Source organism: Oncorhynchus mykiss, chromosome 12, assembly GCF_057628025.1.
Source record: "Oncorhynchus mykiss isolate SJ-2025 chromosome 12, ASM5762802v1, whole genome shotgun sequence".
Taxonomy (NCBI): Eukaryota; Metazoa; Chordata; class Actinopteri; order Salmoniformes; family Salmonidae; genus Oncorhynchus; species Oncorhynchus mykiss.
This window is the reverse complement of record NC_143033.1, coordinates 4128860-4151531: the sequence shown is the minus strand read 5'-3', so window position 1 is coordinate 4151531 and position 22672 is coordinate 4128860. Positions and strand designations below refer to the sequence as shown.

Sequence of the window (22672 nt, the reverse complement as noted above, 5' to 3'; positions counted from 1 at the left end):
CAGAGTAGTGATGTTGGACAGGCGGGTAGGTGCAGGTAGCGATCGGTTGAAGAGCATGCATTTCGTTTTACTTGTATTTAAGAGCAATTGGAGGCTACGGAAGGAGAGTTGTATGGCATTGAAGCTCGTCTGGAGGTTTGTTAACACAGTGTCCAAAGAAGGGCCAGAAGTATACAGAATGGTGTCGTCTGCATAGAGGTGGATCAGAGACTCACCAGCAGCAAGAGCGACATCGTTGATAGATACAGCGAAGAGAGTCGGCCCAAGAATTGAACCCTGTGGCACCCCCATAGAGACTGCCAGAGGCTGCCATAGAGACCGCCGATTTGACACACTGAACTCCATCAGAGAAGTAGTTGGTGAACCAGGCGAGGCAATCATTTGAGAAACCAAGGCTATTGATTCTGCCGATAAGGATGTAGTGATTGACAGAGTCGAAAGCTTTGGCCAGGTCAATGAATACGGCTGCACAGTATCGATGGCGGTTATGATGTCGTTTAGGACCTTGAGCGTGGCTGAAGTGCACCCATGACCAGCTCTGAAACCAGATTGCATAGCGAAGAAGGTATGGTGGAATTTGAAATGGTCAGTAATCTGTTTGTTGACTTGGCTTTCGAAGACCTTAGAAAGACAGGGTAGGATAGATAAAGGTCTGTAGGAGTTTGGGTCACGAGTGTCCCCCCCTTTGAAGAGGGGGATGCTCGCGGCAGCTTTCCAATCTTTGGGAATCTCAGACGACACGAGAGGTTGCTAGGGCGAGTTGCTGTGGGGGGTGCAGTGCTGTTGACCGGGGTAGGGGTAGACAGGTGGAAAGCATGGCCAGCCGTAGAAAAATGCTTTTTGAAATTCTCAATTATAGTGGATTTATCAGTGGTGACAGAGTTTCCTATCCTCAGTGCAGTGGGCAGCTAGGAGGAGGTGCTCTTATTCTCCATGGACTTTACGGTGTCCCAGAACTTTTTTGAGTTTGTGTTGCAAGTAGCAAATTGCTGCTTGAAAAAGCTAGCCTTGGCTTTTCTAACTGCCCATGCTGGTCAAGGGCAGTCAGGTCTGGAGAGAACCAAGGGCTATGTCTGTTCCTGGTTCTAAATTTCTTGAATGGGGCATGCTTTTTTAAGATGGTGAGGAAGGCACTTTTAAAGAATGACCAGGCATCCTCTACTGTCGGGATGAGGTCAATGTCATTCCAGGATACCCGGGCCAGGTCGATTAGAAAGGCCTGCTCGCTGAAGTGTTTCAGGGAGCGTTTGACAGTGATGAGTGGAGGTCGCTTGACCGCTGACCCATTACGGATGCAGGCAATGAGGCAGTGATCGCTGAGATCTTGGTTGAAAACAGCAGAGGTGTATTTAGAGGGCAAGTTGGTTAGGATGATATCTATGAGGGTGCCCGAGTTTACGGCTTTGGGGTGGTACTTGGTAGGTTCATTGATTTGTGTGAGATTGAGGGCATCAAGTTTAGATTGTAGGATGGCTGTGGTGTTAATCATGTTCCAGTTTAGGTCACCTAGCAGCACGAGCTCAGAAGATAGATGGGGGGCAATCGGTTCACATATGGTGTCCAGAGCACAGCTGGGGGCAGAGGGTGGTCTATAGCAGGCGGCAACGGTGAGAGACTTGTTTTTAGAGAGGTGGATTTTTAAAAGTAGAAGTTCAAATTGTTTGCGTACAGACCTAGATAGTAGGACAGAACTCTGCAGGCTATCTCTGCAGTAAATTGCACCACCGCCCCCTTTGGCCGTTCTGTCTTGTCTGAAAATGTTGTAGTTAGGGATGGAGATTTCTTGAGTTTTTGGTGGTCTTCCTAAGCCAAGATTCAGACACGGTTAGGACATCCCTTGTTGGCAGAGTGTGCTAAAGCAGTGAATAAAACAAACTTAGGGAGGAGGCTTCTAATGTTAACATGCATGAAACCAAGGCTATTACGGTTACAGAAGTTATCAAAAGAGAGCGCCTGGGGAATAGGAGTGGAGCTAGGCACTGCAGGGCCTGGATTCACCTCTACATCGCCAGAGGAACATAGGAGGAGTAGAATAAGGCTGCGGCTAAAAGCAATAAGAATTGGTCGTCTAAAACTTCTGGAACAGAGAGTAAAAGGAGGTTTCTGGGGGCGATAAAATAGCTTCATGGTATAATGTACAGACAAAGGTATGGTAGGATGTGAATACAGTGGAGGTAAACCTAGGTATTGAGTGATGATGAGAGAGATATTGTCTCTAGAAACAACATTGAAACCAGGTGATGTCATCGCATGTGTGGGTGGTGGAACTGAAAGGTTGGATAAGGTATAATGAGCAGGGCCAGTGGCTCTACAGTGAAATAAGCCAATAAACACTGACCAGAACAGCAATGGACAAGGCATATTGACATTAAGGAGAGGCATGCTTAATCGAGTGATCAAAAGGGTCCGGTGAGTGGAGAGGTTGGTTGGGGGTCACGGCGATTCAGACAGCTAGCCGGGCCATCGGTAGCAAGCTAGCATAGGATGGAGGTCTGTTAATAGACACCTCATGCGTTTCCGTCGGTAGATTAGTGGGGTTCCGTGTGGTAGAGGGGATCAATCCAATTGGCAAAATAGATATAGTTATAGTGACCCAAGAACAATTGTCTGATAGACCTATTCAGATAGCAGCCGATAAGACGGCTAACGTTTAGCTGGCAGCAGATAGGCGTTCAGGTAACGTCGCCACGGAGGGGCCAGTTGGATAACTCCCTCAGGCAGATAGTCGGTAGTCCAGTCGTGAAGGCCCGGTGGGGCTCCGCATCGGCAGTAAAACGGAATGTTATTTAATTTCATAAAGAAAGTAGATGCTGTTGCACTGAGAACCTTATTCATCACTTGTGAAGGTGGTGGATCTTAAGTCAAGGTAGACACACCTCCTCCACACCTCCATTAATACAGTGTATCTGTAGACACACCTCCTCCACACCTCCATTAATACAGTGTATCTATAGACACACCTCCTCCACCACACCTCCATTAATACAGTGTATCTGTAGACACACCTCCTCCACACCTCCATTAATACATTGTATCTATAGACACACCTCCTCCACACCTCCATTAATACAGTGTATCTATAGACACACCTCCTCCACACCTCCATTAATACAGTGTATCTGTAGACACACCTCCTCCACACCTCCATTAATACAGTGTATCTATAGACACACCTCCTCCACACCTCCATTAATACAGTGTATCTGTAGACACACCTCCATTAATACAGTGTATCAGTAGACACACCTCCTCCATCACACCTCCATTAATACAGTGTATCTGTAGACACACCTCCTCCACACCTCCATTAATACAGTGTATCAGTAGACACACCTCCTCCACACCTCCATTAATACAGTGTATCTATAGACACACCTCCTCCACACCTCCATTAATACATTGTATCTATAGACACACCTCCTCCACACCTCCATTAATACAGTGTATCAGTAGACACACCTCCATTAATACAGTGTATCAGTAGACACACCTCCTCCACCACACCTCCATTAATACAGTGTATCAGTAGACACACCTCCTCCACACCTCCATTAATACAGTGTATCTATAGACACACCTCCATTAATACAGTGTATCTATAGACACACCTCCATTAATACAGTGTATCTATAGACACACCTCCATTAATACAGTGTATCTATAGACACACCTCCATTAATACAGTGTATCAGTAGACACACCTCCTCCACACCTCCATTAATACAGTGTATCTGTAGACACACCTCCTCCACACCTCCATTAATACAGTGTATCTGTAGACACACCTCCTCCACCACACCTCCATTAATACAGTGTATCTATAGACACACCTCCATTAATACATTGTATCAGTAGACACACCTCCTCCACACCTCCATTAATACAGTGTATCAGTAGACACACCTCCTCCACCACACCTCCATTAATACAGTGTATCTATAGACACACCTCCTCCACACCTCCATTAATACAGTGTATCAGTAGACACACCTCCATTAATACAGTGTATCTGTAGACACACCTCCTCCACACCTCCATTAATACAGTGTATCTATAGACACACCTCCATTAATACATTGTATCAGTAAACACACCTCCTCCACACCTCCATTAATACAGTGTATCTATAGACACACCTCCATTAATACAGTGTATCTATAAACATACCTCCTCCACACCTCCATTAATACAGTGTATCAGTAGACACACCTCCTCCACACCTCCATTAATACAGTGTATCTATAGACACACCTCCTCCACACCTCCATTAATACAGTGTATCTATAGACACACCTCCTCCACACCTCCATTCAAACAGTGTATCTGTAGACACACCTCCTCCACACCTCCATTAATACAGTGTATCAGTAGACACACCTCCATTAATACAGTGTATCTATAAACATACCTCCTCCACACCTCCATTAATACAGTGTATCAGTAGACACACCTCCTCCACACCTCCATTAATACATTGTATCAGTAAACACACCTCCATTAATACAGTGTATCTGTAGACACACCTCCTCCACCACACCTCCATTAATACAGTGTATCAGTAGACACACCTCCTCCACACCTCCATTAATACAGTGTATCTATAGACACACCTCCTCCACACCTCCATTAATACAGTGTATCAGTAGACACACCTCCATTAATACAGTGTATCTGTAGACACACCTCCTCCACACCTCCATTAATACAGTGTATCTATAGACACACCTCCATTAATACATTGTATCAGTAAACACACCTCCTCCACACCTCCATTAATACAGTGTATCTATAGACACACCTCCATTAATACAGTGTATCTATAGACACACCTCCACCACACCTCCATTAATACAGTGTATCTGTAGACACACCTCCTCCACACCTCCATTAATACAGTGTATCTATAGACACACCTCCTCCACACCTCCATTAATACAGTGTTTCTGTAGACACACCTCCATTAATACAGTGTATCTGTAGACACACCTCCTTCACACCTCCATTAATACAGTGTATCAGTAAACACACCTCCTCCACTACACCTCCATTAATACAGTGTATCTGTAGACACACCTCCTCCACCACACCTCCATTAATACAGTGTATCTATAGACACACCTCCTCCACACCTCCATTAATACAGTGTATCTGTAGACACACCTCCTCCACCACACCTCCATTAATACAGTGTATCTATAGACACACCTCCTCCACACCTCCATTAATACAGTGTATCTGTAGACACACCTCCTCCACACCTCCATTAATACAGTGTATCTATAGACACACCTCCACGTATTTGATATCCACCCCAAATGAATAGCGGGTGAATAGCGGGTGAATAGCGGGTGAATAGCGGGTGAATAGCGGGTGAATAGCGGGTGAATAGCGGGTGAATAGCGGGTGAATAGCGGGTGAATAGCGGGTGAATAGCGGATGAATATCTGGTGAATAGCCTGCTATTCTCAGGCTTAAGTTGAAGGTCAGAATACTCGTTGAGAGAAACGTGCATAAGAAGGGAATTTACGCTCGCTTACCTGGGTTCTGAATCCCCCCATACTGCTACCATTACAATACATGGAGAGAATACTTTAGTAGGTGAATCATCGAATTTAGCTACACCAGAGATGACATGATAAACTGTGTTCAGTCAATGTGGTTTCCACATCATTTCAATGAAATTACGCTGAAACCTACTGTCACACCCTGACCATAGTTTGCTTTGTATGTTTCTATGTTTTGGTTGGTCAGGGTGTGATCTGAGTGGGCATTCTATGTTGGATGTCTAGTTTGTCTGTTTCTGTGTTTGGGCCTGATATGGTTCTCAATCAGACGCAGGTGTTAGTCGTTGTCTCTGATTGGGAACCATATTTAGGTAGCCTGTTTTGTGTGGGGTTTTGTGGGTGGTTGTTTCCTGTCTTAGTGTTTGTGCCACACGGGACTGGTTTTGGGTTTTCACTTTGTTATTTTGGTTATGTGTTCAGTTTTATAATTAAAAAACCACGGACGACTACCGCGCTGCATTTTGGTCCTCCTCTCCTTCCCAGGAAGACACCAACGTGGAATAGACGTGGGATTTATGTCTGTGACGTGTGTATTCGCCTGGCTATACATGCCATGACCAGACCTGTATCTGCAACGTACTGCACTACATAGGGAATAGGGGGCCATTTGTGTTGATAGAGTAGTGCACTACATGGGGGGCCATTTGTGTTGATAGAGTAGTGCACTACATAGGGGGCCATTTGTGTTGATAGAGTAGTGCACTACATAGGGGGCCATTTGTGTTGATAGAGTAGTGCACTACATAGGGGGCCATTTGTGTTGATAGAGTAGTGCACTACATAGGGAATAGGGGGCCATTTGTGTTGATAGAGTAGTGCACTACATAGGGAATAGGGGGCCATTTGTGTTGATAGAGTAGTGCACTACATAGGGAATAGGGGGCCATTTGTGTTGATAGAGTAGTGCACTACATAGGGAATAGGGGGCCATTTGTGTTGATAGAGTAGTGCACTACATATGGGGGCCATTTGTGTTGATAAGTAGTGCACTACATAGGGGGCCATTTGTGTTGATAAGTAGTGCACTACATAGGGGGGCATTTGTGTTGATGAAGTAGTGCACTACATAGGGGGCCATTTGTGTTGATAAGTAGTGCACTATATAGGGGGCCATTTGTGTTGATAAAGTAGTGCACTACATAGGGGGCCATTTGTGTTGATAGAGTAGTGCACTACATAGGGGGCCATTTGTTTTGATAGAGTCGTGCACTACATAGGGAATAGGGGGCCATTTGTGTTGATAGAGTAGTGCACTACATAGGGGGCCATTTGTGTTGATAGAGTAGTGCACTACATAGGGAATAGGGGGCCATTTGTGTTGATAGAGTAGTGCACTACATAGGGAATAGGGGGCCATTTGTGTTGATAGAGTAGTGCACTACATAGGGAATAGGGGGCCATTTGTGTTGATAGAGTAGTGCACTACATATGGGGGCCATTTGTGTTGATAAGTAGTGCACTACATAGGGGGCCATTTGTGTTGATAAGTAGTGCACTACATAGGGGGGCATTTGTGTTGATGAAGTAGTGCACTACATAGGGGGCCATTTGTGTTGATAAGTAGTGCACTATATAGGGGGCCATTTGTGTTGATAAGTAGTGCACTACATAGGGGGCCATTTGTGTTGATAGAGTAGTGCACTACATAGGGGGCCATTTGTTTTGATAGAGTAGTGCACTACATAGGGGGCCATTTGTGTTGATAGAGTAGTGCACTACATAGGGAATAGGGGGCCATTTGTGTTGATAGAGTAGTGCACTACATAGGGGGCCATTTGTGTTGATGAAGTAGTGCACTACATAGGGGGCCATTTGTGTTGATAGAGTAGTGCACTACATAGGGGGCCATTTGTGTTGATGAAGTAGTGCACTACATAGGGGGCCATTTGTGTTGATAGAGTAGTGCACTACATAGGGAATAGGGGGCCATTTGTGTTGATAGAGTAGTGCACTACATAGGGGGCCATTTGTGTTGATAGAGTAGTGCACTACATAGGGAATAGGGGGCCATTTGTGTTGATGAAGTAGTGCACTACATAGGGAATAGTCGGGCCATTTGTGTTGATAGAGTAGTGCACTACATAGGGGGCCATTTGTGTTGATAGAGTAGTGCACTACATAGGGAATAGGGGGCCATTTGTGTTGATAGAGTAGTGCACTACATAGGTGGCCATTTGTGTTGATAGAGTAGTGCACTACATAGGGGGCCATTTGTGTTGATAGAGTAGTGCACTACATAGGGGGCCATTTGTGTTGATGAAGTAGTGCACTACATAGGGAATAGGGGGCCATTTGTGTTGATAGAGTAGTGCACTACATAGGGGACCATTTGTGTTGATAGAGTAGTGCACTACATAGGGGGCCATTTGTGTTGATAGAGTAGTGCACTACATAGGGGGCCATTTGTGTTGATAGAGTAGTGCACTACATAGGGAATAGGGGGCCATTTGTGTTGATAAAGTAGTGCACTACATAGGGGGCCATTTGTGTTGATAGAGTAGTGCACTACATAGGGGGCCATTTGTGTTGATAGAGTAGTGCACTACATAGGGGGCCATTTGTGTTGATAGAGTAGTGCACTACATAGGGGGCCATTTGTGTTGATTGAGTAGTGCACTACATAGGGAATAGGGGGCCATTTGTGTTGATAGAGTAGTGCACTACATAGGGGGACATTTGTGTTGATAGAGTAGTGCACTACATAGGGAATAGGGGGCCATTTGTGTTGATAGAGTAGTGCATTACATAGGGAATAGGGGGCCATTTGTGTTGATGAAGTAGTGCACTACATAGGGAATAGTCGGGCCATTTGTGTTGATAGAGTAGTGCACTACATAGGGGGCCATTTGTGTTGATAGAGTAGTGCACTACATAGGTGGCCATTTGTGTTGATAGAGTAGTGCACTACATAGGGGGCCATCTGTGTTGATAGAGTAGTGCACTACATAGGGAATAGGGGGCCATTTGTGTTGATAAAGTAGTGCACTACATAGGGGGCCATTTGTGTTGATAGAGTAGTGCACTACATAGGGGGCCATTTGTGTTGATAGAGTAGTGCACTACATAGGGGGCCATTTGTGTTGATAGAGTAGTGCACTACATAGGGGGCCATTTGTGTTGATAAAGTAGTGCACTACATAGGGGGCCATTTGTGTTGATAGAGTAGTGCACTACATAGGGGGCCATTTGTGTTGATGAAGTAGTGCACTACATAGGGGGCCATTTGTGTTGATGAAGTAGTGCACTACATAGGGGGCCATTTGTGTTGATGAAGTAGTGCACTACATAGGGGGCCATTTGTGATGCAGTTATGATCTGCAAAGACTAAGACTAATCATGTGTAAAAAACAATTAAAGCCAGAATAGCATATTTCCCAGATTATGTAACTCCCATATCCAACTAATTTACACTTCAGGCCACAACACAACAATACTTAAACATTTTTTAGAATCAGTGACAGTGTTGTGGCCTATGTATCTGTCCCAGACAGTGTTGTGGTCTATCTATCTGTCCCAGACAGTGTTGTGGTCTATCTATCTGTCCCAGACAGTGTTGTGGTCTATCTATCTGTTCCAGACAGTGTTGTGGCCTATGTATCTGTCCCAGACAGTGTTGTGGTCTATCTATCTGTCCCAGACAGTGTTGTGGTCTATCTATCTGTTCCAGACAGTGTTGTGGTCTATCTATCTGTCCCAGACAGTGTTGTGGTCTATCTATCTGTTCCAGACAGTGTTGTGGTCTATCTATCTGTCCCAGACAGTGTTGTGGTCCTATCTATCTATCTATCTATCTATCTATTACAGACAGTTTTGTGGTCTATCTATCTATCCCAGACAGTGTTGTGGTCTATATATCTAGCCAAAACAGCATGGTACTATAAGGACTACATAACCTTGGGAGTTTGACCTTGCTACCAGGTCAGGGCCTGTCTGCCTGCCTGTCTATCCTATGGTGTGTGAGGTTAGGGGTCATTGGTTGTGTTGACTTGTAACCTATCCACCTCTTGGGCATGCTCAGTGGAATGACATTTAGTACAGGACTTGGTTTAATCTTGTAGGACTGAGAAATCGACCCTCAGAGTAGAAGGGTTTAAGTCAAGTCAAGGTATGGGGTGTTGCCTTCAGAGGAAGATGCTTAAGGAAGAGAACAGAGAGGCAGGTGGAGCTTTGGTGTGGCGAGCAGTGTGATCAAAAGGGATAGTGGGTCACACTGCAGTGGTTGAGAGAAGTTAGACAGGAAAGGAAGGTGGAAGGAACACTGAGGGAGAATCTCAAATTGCTTTTCCTTCATTCATCACGTCCTCTCTCCTCACCTTCTCAAAACCCATTAGATGAGGTCAGAGGTCCCTCTCCAATGGGTTTTTGAGAAGGAAGCGAGGAGAGAGGACGCGAGGAGTCAATTGGAGATTCTTCCTGGAAGACTGGTTGGATTGCCAATGTGAAGACAAGAGGACACAGGAGAACTGAGGAAAGTACAGAGATCGTGACATTTATTCAAGGCATGCTACAATTAAAGTTGCTTTAGGAAAAAAAATAAGAAGAGATTCTGATGCAATAGTAATAATGAGAATCATTATAATAATATCTATAATAATCATAGTAATCAATCGAAAAATGTAAAAAGAAAATGTTTCTATATCAAATACAGAAACTCCATTCAACCATGCACCACAAACTGTTTTAAAATAGGTTTCTTTAATAGTTTCATTTTCTATTTGCATTTAAATGACATCAACTCATAAGGAAACCTGTTGTTTCTCACCCCACCTTCCATCCCCACGACGTCACACACACTGCTTTACAAATCAAACCTGGTATGATATCAAAATACACAAGTTGTTTTTTTTTCATGCTGTGTTCATCTTTAAATATATATTTTAAAAAAAACTAACTGTTGAAGATCCAATGCAGCTGTTTTTTTAAATGTTTAAATCTCAGTATCAAATACTTTCTGGGTAAAAATTAAGAACCTAACTGTGATTCATATTATCAAAAAGAAACAAGAATAGCTCCTTAGCAAAGAGCAATATCTCAAGTAAGAATTTAGATAGGACTGTCTGGGAGTGGTCTGAGAGGGGCGGGGAAAACTGGAAACTAGCTGTTATTGGCAGAGAGGTTTGGAACTCTTTCTTATTGGTCTATTAACTAGTGATGTCACCAGGCAGGCTAAAACTCCATCCCACCAAAACGGGCTGGAATTTCAGGCAGTCTTTTCAAACAGCTCTTACACTAAAGGGGCATTATCGTCATTTTAACAATTTCACAGTATTATTCCAACCTCATAGCGTGGAAATATAAAACACAGGTAAATCACGTTTTTGAGGGCACTGGGACTTTAATGTCTCTCGTTATTGTTGTTATTTGTAGCTTTCTTGTTCCCATGAACCATTTTGGCCAAGTTTGAAAAGGGAACATTTTTAAATACAGACTTTCTATTTTGGTCGTGAAACATTGAATATTAACTATAAATAAGGTATATTATCAAGACGTGCCTTGAAGAGACACAAGAAAAACAATTCAATCAGATCAGATGAGACACTTCCCTGTGTCCCAAATGACACCATATCCTCTATATAGTGCACACCTTACGTTCAGGGCCCATAGGGCTCAGGTCAAAAAAAATAGTGCACTACGTAGAGATAAGGGTGCCGTTTTGGATGCAGCCCTCTGACTGAGCTCTGTGCAACTACATGGCTCTTTAAAATGTCAAATCTCTCCCTTTAGTAATCATGAAACTGGACATCTATTTAAATTCATTTGTCTCCCATATAATTCAGTGATATTGACAGGAAAAGTCACTATTAAAGTAACACTATTGTAGTAAACTCAGGAGGGCTGGGGGGTATCCCCGGCCAGGACTCGAACCCTGGTCCAGTGAGGGTCGCTACACTATGATTGGTTGTTGTAATAAGAGGATTCAGCTCCTTTGGTTTCAGTTCATGTGTTGTCTTCTTGTACAACTCAAAGTAAAGCTAAAGGTACATTTGTTTTTTTTGCGTTTTATTACGTGAGTCTGTAGGATTCAATGGGCTAGCCTGGAATCCAACCTGATTTCATTATGTTTCATTACGTTTCACTGTTTCAGTCTGGGTTAACCAGGCTAGGAATGGGCTCCCTTAATATGGATTCCTGTCTAAATGTTGTAAATTATATTTTGACTGAAATGTATATCTATAACTTTACCCCTGTTTTGAGAGAGCCAATGACCTCGTCTTCAGCAATGACGGTCTTTAATTTAAACAATAGTGATGGATGAGGGAACCAGGGGATGACGGTCTTTAATTTAAACAATAGTGATGGATGAGGGAACGAGGAGATGACGGTCTTTAATTTAAACAATAGTGATGGATGAGGGAACCAGGGGATGACGGTCTTTAATTTAAACAATATTGATGGATGAGGGAACCAGGGGATGACGGTCTTTAATTTAAACAATAGTGATGGATGAGGGAACCAGGGGATGACGGTCTTTAATTTAAACAATAGTGATGGATGAGGGAACCAGGGGATGACGGTCTTTAATTTAAACAATAGTGATGGATGAGGGAACCAGGGGACGACGGTCTTTAATTTAAACGATAGTGATGGATGAGGGAACCAGGGGACGACGGTCTTTAATTTAAACAATAGTGATGGATGAGGGAACCAGGGGATGACGGTCTTTAATTTAAACAATAGTGATGGATGAGGGAACCAGGGGACGACAGTCTTTAATTTAAACGATAGTGATGGATGAGGGAACCAGGGGACAACGGTCTTTCATTTAAACAATAGTGATGGATGAGGGAACCAGGGGATGACGGTCTTTAATTTCAACAATAGTGATGGATGAGGGAACCAGGGGACGACGGTCTTTAATTTAAACGATAGTGATGGATGAGGGAACCAGGGGACGACGGTCTTTAATTTAAACGATAGTGATGGATGAGGGAACCAGGGGACGACGGTCTTTAATTTAAACGATAGTGATGGATGAGGGAACTAGGGCATGAATAACAGATCAATGAAAGGCACATCAACTTTGGTCCTGTTTGTTTCTGTTGTTTGTGACTCTTCAGTATAAAAAACATTTGATAATGTAAAAGTAAAATGTTAATGACAATTGAAAAGAAAAGTCTGTCATCGTGGCTGAACTATGCTGCCTGAGTTAAGGCATGACTGTGGAATGGAACCCTATTCCCTATACAGGGACCGTAGGCCCTGGTCAAAAGTAGTGCACTATGTAGGGAATAGGGTGCCATTTGGGAGACCTAGAACATTTAGAAGTTCTAGAACATTCAGAGACCTAGAACATTCAGACGTTCTAGAACATTCAGAGACCTAGAACATTCAGACATTCTAGAATGATCAGCTTTCATGATGATAAAGAAGGTTTTACCGTCAGACGGCGTTACTTCCTGTTCACAAATGAAAATGTTTTAGACGTGACATAGCTTTTAGACGTGAGAGAGTCGATCCACAGAAATAGGAGTGTGATGAAGACCACGACCAAGGCAGCTCAGCGGAGACTAGCTCTGGTCCAGGGTGTTACATGAAGCGCAGCATCAATAACCAGTATGGTGGGTTATACGAGGTTCACGGTCTGAACCAGCCCTCAGATACCACAGCATTATTGGGCCCTATTCCCTATACCGGGCACTACTTTTGATGCACCCAAAAAACTTGGGGTCGAGGTCAGTGCCAGGGGGGACTCCTGTGGCTCCGTAAAAAAAAAAAGTAGTGCATTATATAGGGAATAGGGTGTTATTTCAGACACACATTCTCAGGGCTTTCTGCAGACTCAAACACCTGTTGTTATGAAAAGCAGAGTGACAGACAACCAGTTCACCTTTAAAAGAGAGAAAAAAAATGCACTACAGATATCAGTACAGATCAAAAACCAGGCAACCAAAATACCCTAACATGAATAATATGAGAAACAAGTAAAATTAAGATTACAACTCAAAAACACACAGATGGGAGGTTCTCTTACAGCTTCACTCAAAAATAGCAAAATGAAGGAAAACCTGAAATGACCTAAGTGGGCGTTGTGGGCCTTAACATCAGAGGAATAACATTTATACACAGGGTTTGGGTAGGTTACTTTAGAAATGTAATCCGTTACAGTTACTAGTTACCTGTCCAAAATTGTAATCAGAAAAGTTACTTTTCGGATTACTCAAACTCGGTAAAGTAATCTGATTACTTTCGGTTACATTTGGATTACTTTCCCCTGAAGAGGCACGAGAAGAAGACAAAAGGATCCATTAAACTCATTTGGTGTGTCATCATAGTTGTCTCAGATTGGTGGTCATCATTTGGTGTGTCATCATAGTGGTCTCTGATCGGTGGTCATCATTTGGTGTGTCGTCATAGTGGTCTCTGATTGGTGGTCATCATTTGGTGTGTTGTCATAGTGGTCTCTGATTGGTGTCGATCACCAAGCATTTGTGTAAAAACGCAACGATAAAGCTTTGTGTTCCTATTTTGTTATTCATTAATCTCAGGTTGTTGACGGTAGGTGCACCTGATTCAGCTGTCCTGCACCGCCGGGTAGATCAACTGGTGCCATTTTGAACCATTTCATGTGTCTGCAGGTACAAACTCTTCCTTCCCGGTGGACCCAGAGAGCAAATCAAGTGTACTATAGGCCTACCGCTGGCCAATGCTGTGAGATTTTAAACATTTTAAACCCACGACTAGAGAGAGACTGTCAACGAATACAACAAAGAGATGCTGTGAGATTTTAAACCCACGACTAGAGAGAGACTATCAACGAATACAATAAATTTGTGCTCAGCAGACATGAAATTTGCTTAGTGCCTCCCCCCCCAAAAGATGTAGGGAACATGGATCATAATGCATTTTGTCCCCCCCCGCAAACATTCTTTCTGAATGTAAAAGTAATCCAAGAAGTAATCTGATTATAATATTTTTTTGCTGGAAAAGTAATCGGTTAAAAATAAAAATAAACTATTTTTTTTTGACCTCATCAGATTTGCTAAACAGAACTCAGTCAGTATTGACTTAGATTGTTTACCATGTTTTTGACCTGAGCTACATTCTGCATCAAAAGGCATTAGTTCTGAAAATGGTGCTGTAGAACAGTCTAGAAGATGGGGATGTAACGCCAGTAACAACAGATCATCAGTCCTGTTAAGTCACAAATAAGGGACGAAGAATGAATACGGCGTCAAACATTTTACACACACTACACTACACACTACACACACTACACTACACACACACACTACACTACACACACACACTACACTACACACACACACACACACTACACACACACTACACACACACTACACACACACACACACACACACACACACACACACACACTACACACACACACACACTACACACACACACACACACTACACACACACACACAGACAGAGGGATGAAGAGGCCCACAGTACACACTGTGTTATTTCAGTTTCCTGCTCATTTTTCTCTTAAGAAGTGCAATCAAAGAACCAAGCATTAACTTCCACATCAGAAACCATATAATACAATGGACCCCCCCCCCCCCACATGAATAAACACGTCTACATTTCTCTACATGAACGAAACAAACAAGTGAATTAAATCAACCCTCTCACCAATCCCACTAGATAGTACATAAGATATTGTCTGTGTCTGAAATTGCACCCTATTCTCTAATAGTGCACTACTGTAAAGTAGTAAGGGTGTACCACATAGGGGATAGGGAGCCATTTCAGACGCTGTCTAAAACATTAGATTAGAAGGCACGTAATAACAACTGAAGTGGATACAGAGTAAATAGGATGTTTAGCTCTCTCATGATTTCTTGTATGATTATAGTGGTACAAAAACCCAGTGAGGTTTCAGATTCGTTTTCTCTTTCATAAAAAATAACAAATTACCAAAAATAAGTCATGTGTTTTTCTTCTTCCAAAAAAGCCTTTTAAGATATATAGAGACCTGAATAGTTGGTTTCTGTTAAGACTGTAAACTTCAATATCTTTTTTTATTTATTTTTGGAAGGGTTTGCAGCTGTTTTGCTAAAGGTACAGTAACTGTTAAGTAACACCATCTCTTGCCTTGCGTTGTAATAAACTAAATCATGTTTGTTTTGTTTTACTTTTCCCCTGGAGATTACGAGACATAACTTCGGCTGAGGTTGGATGACACAGACACAGTGCTAATAATTACCCATAATGCTACTCAGGAGGTCACATGACCCTCCTTGGAATGTTAAGGCTACACCACGGCAGCACCAGACAGACAGACAGCACCTGGCCTGGACCTGAAATCCACAGAACCCATAGAATTATAAGGAATTGTTTCTATTTCTCATTCTAGTTCTATGAAATAATTCACACCGGGTCCTTCTCCTGTTCTCTGAGGACACAGCACTTCCAAGGGAAGCACAACTCAGTGTCATCTCATGCCAGGTGTAAATAACATGTCGCTTTATTATCTCTCTTTTTTTGGTTTGATCCAAGATGGATACAATGCTGATTTGTAAAACTACAAAGCTAAAGAGAGTAGAGACATTTAACTCTGCTCAGGACGAGAGGACAGGAGGAGAGGACAGGAGGACAGGACAGGAGGAGAGGACAGGAGGACAGGACAGGAGGAGAGGACAGGAGGACAGGACAGGAGGAGAGGACAGGAGGACAGGACAAGAGGAGGACATGAGGAGAGTACAGGAGAAAGAACAGGACAGGACGAGAGGACAGGAGGAGAGAACAGGAGAAAGGTCAGGACAGGAGGAGAGGACAGGAGGAGAGGACAGGAGGAGGACATGAGGAGAGTACAGGAGAAAGGACAGGACAGGACGAGAAGACAGGAGGAGAGAACAGGAGAAAGGTCAGGACAGGAGGAGAGGACAGGAGGAGAGGACAGGAGGACAGGAGGACAGGACAGGAGAAAGGACAGGACAGGACGAGAGGACAGGAGGAGAGAACAGGAGAAAGGTCAGGACAGGAGGAGAGGACAGGAGGAGAGGACAGGAGGAGAGGACAGGAGGAGAGAACAGGAGGACAGGACAGGAGGAGAGGACAGGAGGAGAGGACAGGAGGAGGACATGAGGAGAGTACAGGAGAAAGGACAGGACAGGACGAGAGAACAGGAGAAAGGTCAGGACAGGAGGAGAGGACAGGAGGAGAGGACAGGACAGGAGGAGAGGACAGGAGGAGAGGACAGGAGGAGAGGACAGGAGGAGAGGACAGGACAGGAGGACAGGACAGGAGGAGAGGACAGGAGGAGAGGACAGGAGGACAGGACAGGAGGAGAGGACAGGAGGAGGACATGAGGAGAGTACAGGAGAAAGGACAGGACAGGAGGAGAGGACAGGAGGAGAGGACAGGAGGAGAGAACAGGGCAGAGGGACAGTATCAAGGACAGGAGGAGAGGACAGGAGGAGAGAACAGGAGAAAGGTCAGGACAGGAGGAGAGGACAGGAGAAAGGTCAGGACAGGAGGAGAGGACAGGAGGAGAGGACAGGAGGAGAGGACAGGAGGAGAGCAGGACAGAGGACAGGAGGACAGGAGAAAGGTCAGGACAGGAGGAGAGGACAGGAGGAGAGGACAGGAGGAGAGGACAGGACGAGAGGACAGGAGAAAGGTCAGGACAGGAATGGAGGACAGGAAGAGAGGACAGGACGAGAGGACAGGAGGAGAGAGCAGGACAGAGGACAGGGCAGAGGGACAGAGCAGAGTGATCTAACCCAGAAGGGCCAAGAGGACTCCAAAACTAAGCTCTCCTCTTCTGTTGCCAAAAGCAGAAAGCGTTTGAATTTAGTTAAAGAGATCAGGGTCAAAGGTCAGATCAGGGCTAACACGCAGATCCACTGTTATTCCCATTACCGACAGCCCATCATTACAGGAGCCTGACAGGCAGACAGACAACCCATCATTACAGGAGCCTGACAGGCAGACAGACAGACAACCCATCATTACAGGAGCCTGACAGGCAGACAGACAGACAACCCATCATTACAGGAGCCTGACAGACAGACAGACAACCCAGACAGACAACCCAGACAGACAGATCATCATTATGGGAGCCAGGCAGATAGACAGACAGACAGACAGACAGACAGATCATCATTATGGGAGCCAGGCAGACAGACAGACAGACAGATCATCATTATGGGAGCCAGGCAGACAGACAGACAGACAGACAGGGCCTGCGTTTATAGTTTATAGTGGCCTACATTTGACCAGGGCCCTTAGGGAATATGGCTCTGGTCAAAAGTAGTGCACTATATAGGGAATAGGGTGGCGTTTTTTAATGATGCCTCCAGTATTCACATTCATATGTCCACCACTCTCAGCAGAGAGGCTTTCCTCCAGCAGAGATGTGCAGTCTGGTGTGGTCCAGTTAGCCTGGTTCAGTCTGATCTGACCTGGATAGACCTCAGCTACAGGTAGATAGACCTCAGCTACAGGTAGACAGACCTCATCTACAGGTAGACACACCTCAGCTACAGGTAGACAGACCTCATCTACAGGTAGACACACCTCAGCTACAGGTAGACACACCTCAGCTACAGGTAGACACACCTCAGCTACAGGTAGACACACCTCAGCTACAGGTAGATACACCCCATCTACAGGTAGATAGACCTCAGCTACAGGTAGACACACCTCAGCTACAGGTAGACACACCTCAGCTACAGGTAGACACACCTCAGCTACAGGTAGATTGACCTCATCTACAGGTAGACACACCTCAGCTACAGGTAGACACACCTCAGCTACAGGTAGATTGACCTCATCTACAGGTAGATACACCTCAGCTACAGGTAGACACACCTCAGCTACAGGTAGACACACCTCAGCTACAGGTAGACACACCTCAGCTACAGGTAGATTGACCTCATCTACAGGTAGATACACCTCAGCTACAGGTAGACACACCTCAGCTACAGGTAGACACACCTCAGCTACAGGTAGACACACCTCAGCTACAGGTAGATTGACCTCATCTACAGGTAGATACACCTCAGCTACAGGTAGACACACCTCAGCTACAGGTAGATTGACCTCAGCTACAGGTAGATACACCTCAGCTACAGGTAGATACACCTCATCTACAGGTAGATAGACCTCAGCTACAGGGCCAAATAAAAGCAATTAAGTTCACCATTACTTTGCCTATTATTCACAGGTCATTACTGTACTCTACTGTAGTCTAATGTAGTCTACTGTACTGTCGTCTACTGTAGTCTACTGTACTGTAGTCTATCGTACTCTACTGTAGTATACTGGACTCTACTGCAGTCTATTGTAGTCTACTGTACTTCCTGGTCTGGTCCAAGGACTCTGCACAGTAAACAGAGAAATGAAGGTGCAAGAAGATTTGCCCATTTAGCTTTGAACAGTTTTCTTTCTGTTTACATTTCAATGAAAACCACTGATACACTGTAAAACAAAACAAAACAGGTGTGTAGTTGTCATGGTGATCTGAGTGGTGTGGCGGTCATGTTTAGCTGAGCTGCTCTGAGACTCAGTGTCGCACCGTGATGATGTCACCATTATGTCACAGAGGAGGGGGCCTGATCATTGGTCCCCCTCGCTCAACATTCCAACGCTACTTAAAATGGAGGCAGTTCATTGGTCAGGAGGAGGGTCGCCGCTACTGGCACCCAGCTTCATCAGCCAACCGCCCTTTTTCCGTATCCGTGACGATACCTGTTAATGGAACAGCGTCTCAGACTCATCAGGTAAATCATCTGTAATAAGTCATCCCACTGAAAAGAAGCCAGTCTAACGGTACACAACGTCCACAGAACACCGCCACATAACGCGTGGTGTGCTGTTGGTTACGGAGAAGGGGCTTCAGTTGTAACAATGCAGCACAGCTAGAAGAGTCTCACTCCGAGACTGTAGGTGGGTCAGTGGCTGGGTGGGTGACGGGGTGACAGACTGGGCAGAAGCCTCCAAAGAGTGTTGAGTATCTCTCTCCCTGGGTTAGGGTCTAGTCTCTCCCTGGATTAGGGTCTAGTCTCTCCCTGGGTTGGGGTCTAGTCTCTCCCTGGGTTGGGGTCTAGTCTCTCCCTGGGTTAGGGTCTCTCCCTGGATTAGGGTCTGGTCTCTCCCTGGGTTAGGGTCTAGTCTCTCCCTGGGTTGGGGTCTAGTCTCTCCCTGGGTTGCGGTCTAGTCTCTCCCTGGGTTAGGGTCTAGTCTCTCCCTGGGTTAGGGTCTAGTCTCTCCCTGGGTTAGGGTCTAGTCTCTCCCTGGGTTGGGGTCTAGTCTCTCCCTGGGTTAGGGTCTAGTCTCTCCCTGGGTTGGGGTCTAGTCTCTCCCTGGGTTAGGGTCTAGCCTCTCCCTGGGTTAGGGTCTAGTCTCTCCCTGGGTTGGGGTCTAGTCTCTCCCTGGGTTAGGGTCTAGTCTCTCCCTGGGTTGGGGTCTAGTCTCTCCCTGGGTTAGGGTCTAGTCTCTCCCTGGGTTAGGGTCTCTCCCTGGATTAGGGTCTAGTCTCTCCCTGGGTTAGGGTCTAGTCTCTCCCTGGCTTAGGGTCTAGTCTCTCCCTGGGTTGGGGTCTAGTCTCTCCCTGGGTTAGGGTCTAGTCTCTCCCTGGGTTAGGGTCTAGTCTCTCCCTGGGTTGGGGTCTAGTCTCTCCCTGGGTTGGGGTCTAGTCTCTCCCTGGGTTGGGGTCTAGTCTCTCCCTGGGTTGGGGTCTAGTCTCTCCCTGGGTTAGGGTCTAGTCTCTCCCTGGATTAGGGTCTAGTCTCTCCCTGGGTTAGGGTCTAGTCTCTCCCTGGGTTAGGGTCTAGTCTCTCCCTGGATTAGGGTCCTCGAATGCCAGGTAAAGGATGCACTGATGCACCTTGTCAGCCCACATCACCGTTGTACTCTCTGCCCTGAATCAATCAACCAGCTCTCCTTCCAGCCTACTTCAGCTCTGTCTCTATATCAGTCTCTGTCTGAAGGCCTTGTGTTACAGTAGTCTATTACACAACAATATCATCTAAACTAGTTCATTGTCTGTTGTTTGTTTTAAGTAAAAGTGGGTGTTTCTGTCCGTCACTCCCAACAGGGGCTAGGGGTGGGGGGGGGGTGGGTGGGGGGGGATGGGGTTATCCCAGCCCAGGAGCGAGGCCCTGGGGGTGGGGGGGAGGCATGGGGTTAGCCCAGCCCAGGAGCGAGACCCTGCGGGTGGGGGAGCTGGGTGAGGCGGGTCAGATGGTGCTCTTGGAGAAGGACACGCGGAGGTGATGGTTCTCTCCCAGGTCGTGGTTGTGGAGGTCGATCAGGGCCTGGATGGCCTCCTCCACTGAACCCAACTGGATCAGAGCCATCTTACGGTCCTTCCTGAGACGGACACAGATGGACAGACAGTAATCAATTACACTTTATTGATCCGCAAAGGGATGTTCATTCCAGATCATGAGTATGTACCGAGATCACTATTCTGAATGTTCCCTCGGCTCTGAATGACACATTTTTAGCTCTAGTCTGTCAAATCTGCTTTTGGAAAAACATAATAGGGTGTGGAACAATCCTACTGAACTGATCGATCAATAAAGGTTAAATAAATAAATACAAATATATTTCTCTAAGTGGAGCAATTCCCATCTAGTGTCGTATAACGGACCTACACCAAGGTCACCAGAGAGCCACCAGAGAGTCACCAGAGAGTCAGAGAGCCACCAGAGAGTCACCAGAGAGCCACCAGAGAGCCACCAGAGAGTCAGAGAGCCACTAGAGAGCCACCAGAGAGTCACCAGAGAGCCACCAGAGAGTCAGAGAGCCACCAGAGAGTCACCAGAGAGCCACCAGAGAGTCAGAGAGCCACCAGAGAGTTACCAGAGTCACCAGAGAGTTAGAGAGCCACCAGAGAGTCACCAGAGAGCCACCAGAGAGTCACCAGAGAGTTACCAGAGAGTCACCAGAGAGTCACCAGAGAGTCGCCAGAGAGTCACCAGAGAGTCAGAGAGCCACTAGCTGGTCAAAAGAGAGTCACCAGAGAGTCACCAGAGAGCCACCAGAGAGTCACCAGAGAGTCACCAGAGAGTCAGAGAGCCACCAGATAGTCAAAAGAGAGTCACCAGAGAGTTACCAGAGAGTTACCAGAGAGTCACCAGAGAGTCAGAGAGCCACCAGAGAGTTACCAGAGAGTCACCAGAGAGTCACCAGAGAGTTACCAGAGAGTCAGAGAGCCACCAGAGAGTCAGAGAGCCACCAGAGAGTCACCAGAGAGTCACCAGAGAGTCAGAGAGCCACCAGAGAGTCACCAGAGAGTCAGAGAGCCACCAGAGAGTTACCAGAGAGTCACCAGAGTCAGAGAGCCACCAGAGAGTCACCAGAGAGCCACCAGAGAGTCACCAGAGAGTCACCAGAGAGTCAGAGAGCCACCAGAGAGTCACCAGAGAGTCACCAGAGAGTCAGGGAGCCACCAGAGAGTCAGAGAGCCACCAGAGAGTCACCAGAGAGTCACCAGAGAGTCAGAGAGCCACCAGAGAGTCACCAGAGAGTCAGAGAGCCACCAGAGAGTTACCAGAGAGTCACCAGAGAGTCAGAGAGCCACCAGAGAGTCACCAGAGAGCCACCAGAGAGTCACCAGAGAGTCACCAGAGAGTCAGAGAGCCACCAGAGAGTCACCAGAGAGTCAGAGAGCCACCAGAGAGTCAGAGAGACACCAGAGAGTCACCAGAGAGTCACCAGAGAGTCAGAGAGCCACCAGAGAGTCACCAGAGAGTCACCAGAGAGTCAGAGAGCCACCAGAGAGTCAGAGAGCCACCAGAGAGTCACCAGAGAGTCAGAGAGCCATCAGAGAGTTACCAGAGAGTCACCAGAGAGTTACCAGAGAGTCACCAGAGAGTTACCAGAGAGTCAGAGAGTCACCAGAGAGTCAGAGAGCCACCAGAGAGTCACCAGAGAGTCACCAGAGAGTCAGAGAGCCACCAGAGAGTTACCAGAGAGTCACCAAAGAGTCAGAGAGCCACCAGAGAGTCACCAGAGAGCCACCAGAGAGTCACCAGAGAGTCACCAGAGAGTCAGAGAGCCACCAGAGAGTCACCAGAGAGTCACCAGAGAGTCAGAGAGCCACCAGAGAGTCAGAGAGCCACCAGAGAGTCACCAGAGAGTCAGAGAGCCACCAGAGAGTCACCAGAGAGTCACCAGAGAGTCAGAGAGCCA

At 45.9% G+C, this 22672-nt stretch overlaps 1 protein-coding gene across 4 annotated transcripts in view; it reads right to left on the bottom strand.

The window, feature by feature from the left end:
- Nucleotides 1-18897: 18897 nt before the first annotated feature.
- LOC110536866 (polypyrimidine tract-binding protein 3) overlaps nt 18898-22672 on the bottom strand; it is a 125443-nt gene continuing 121668 nt past the window's right edge. For all 4 annotated transcript variants that reach the window (XM_036936744.2, XM_036936747.2, XM_036936746.2 and 1 more), the window contains exon 14: nt 18898-20845. In XM_036936744.2, the coding sequence (XP_036792639.1) occupies nt 20713-20845 (133 nt within the window). In that variant the 3' untranslated portion in view covers nt 18898-20712. The remainder of the gene's footprint in view (nt 20846-22672) is intronic.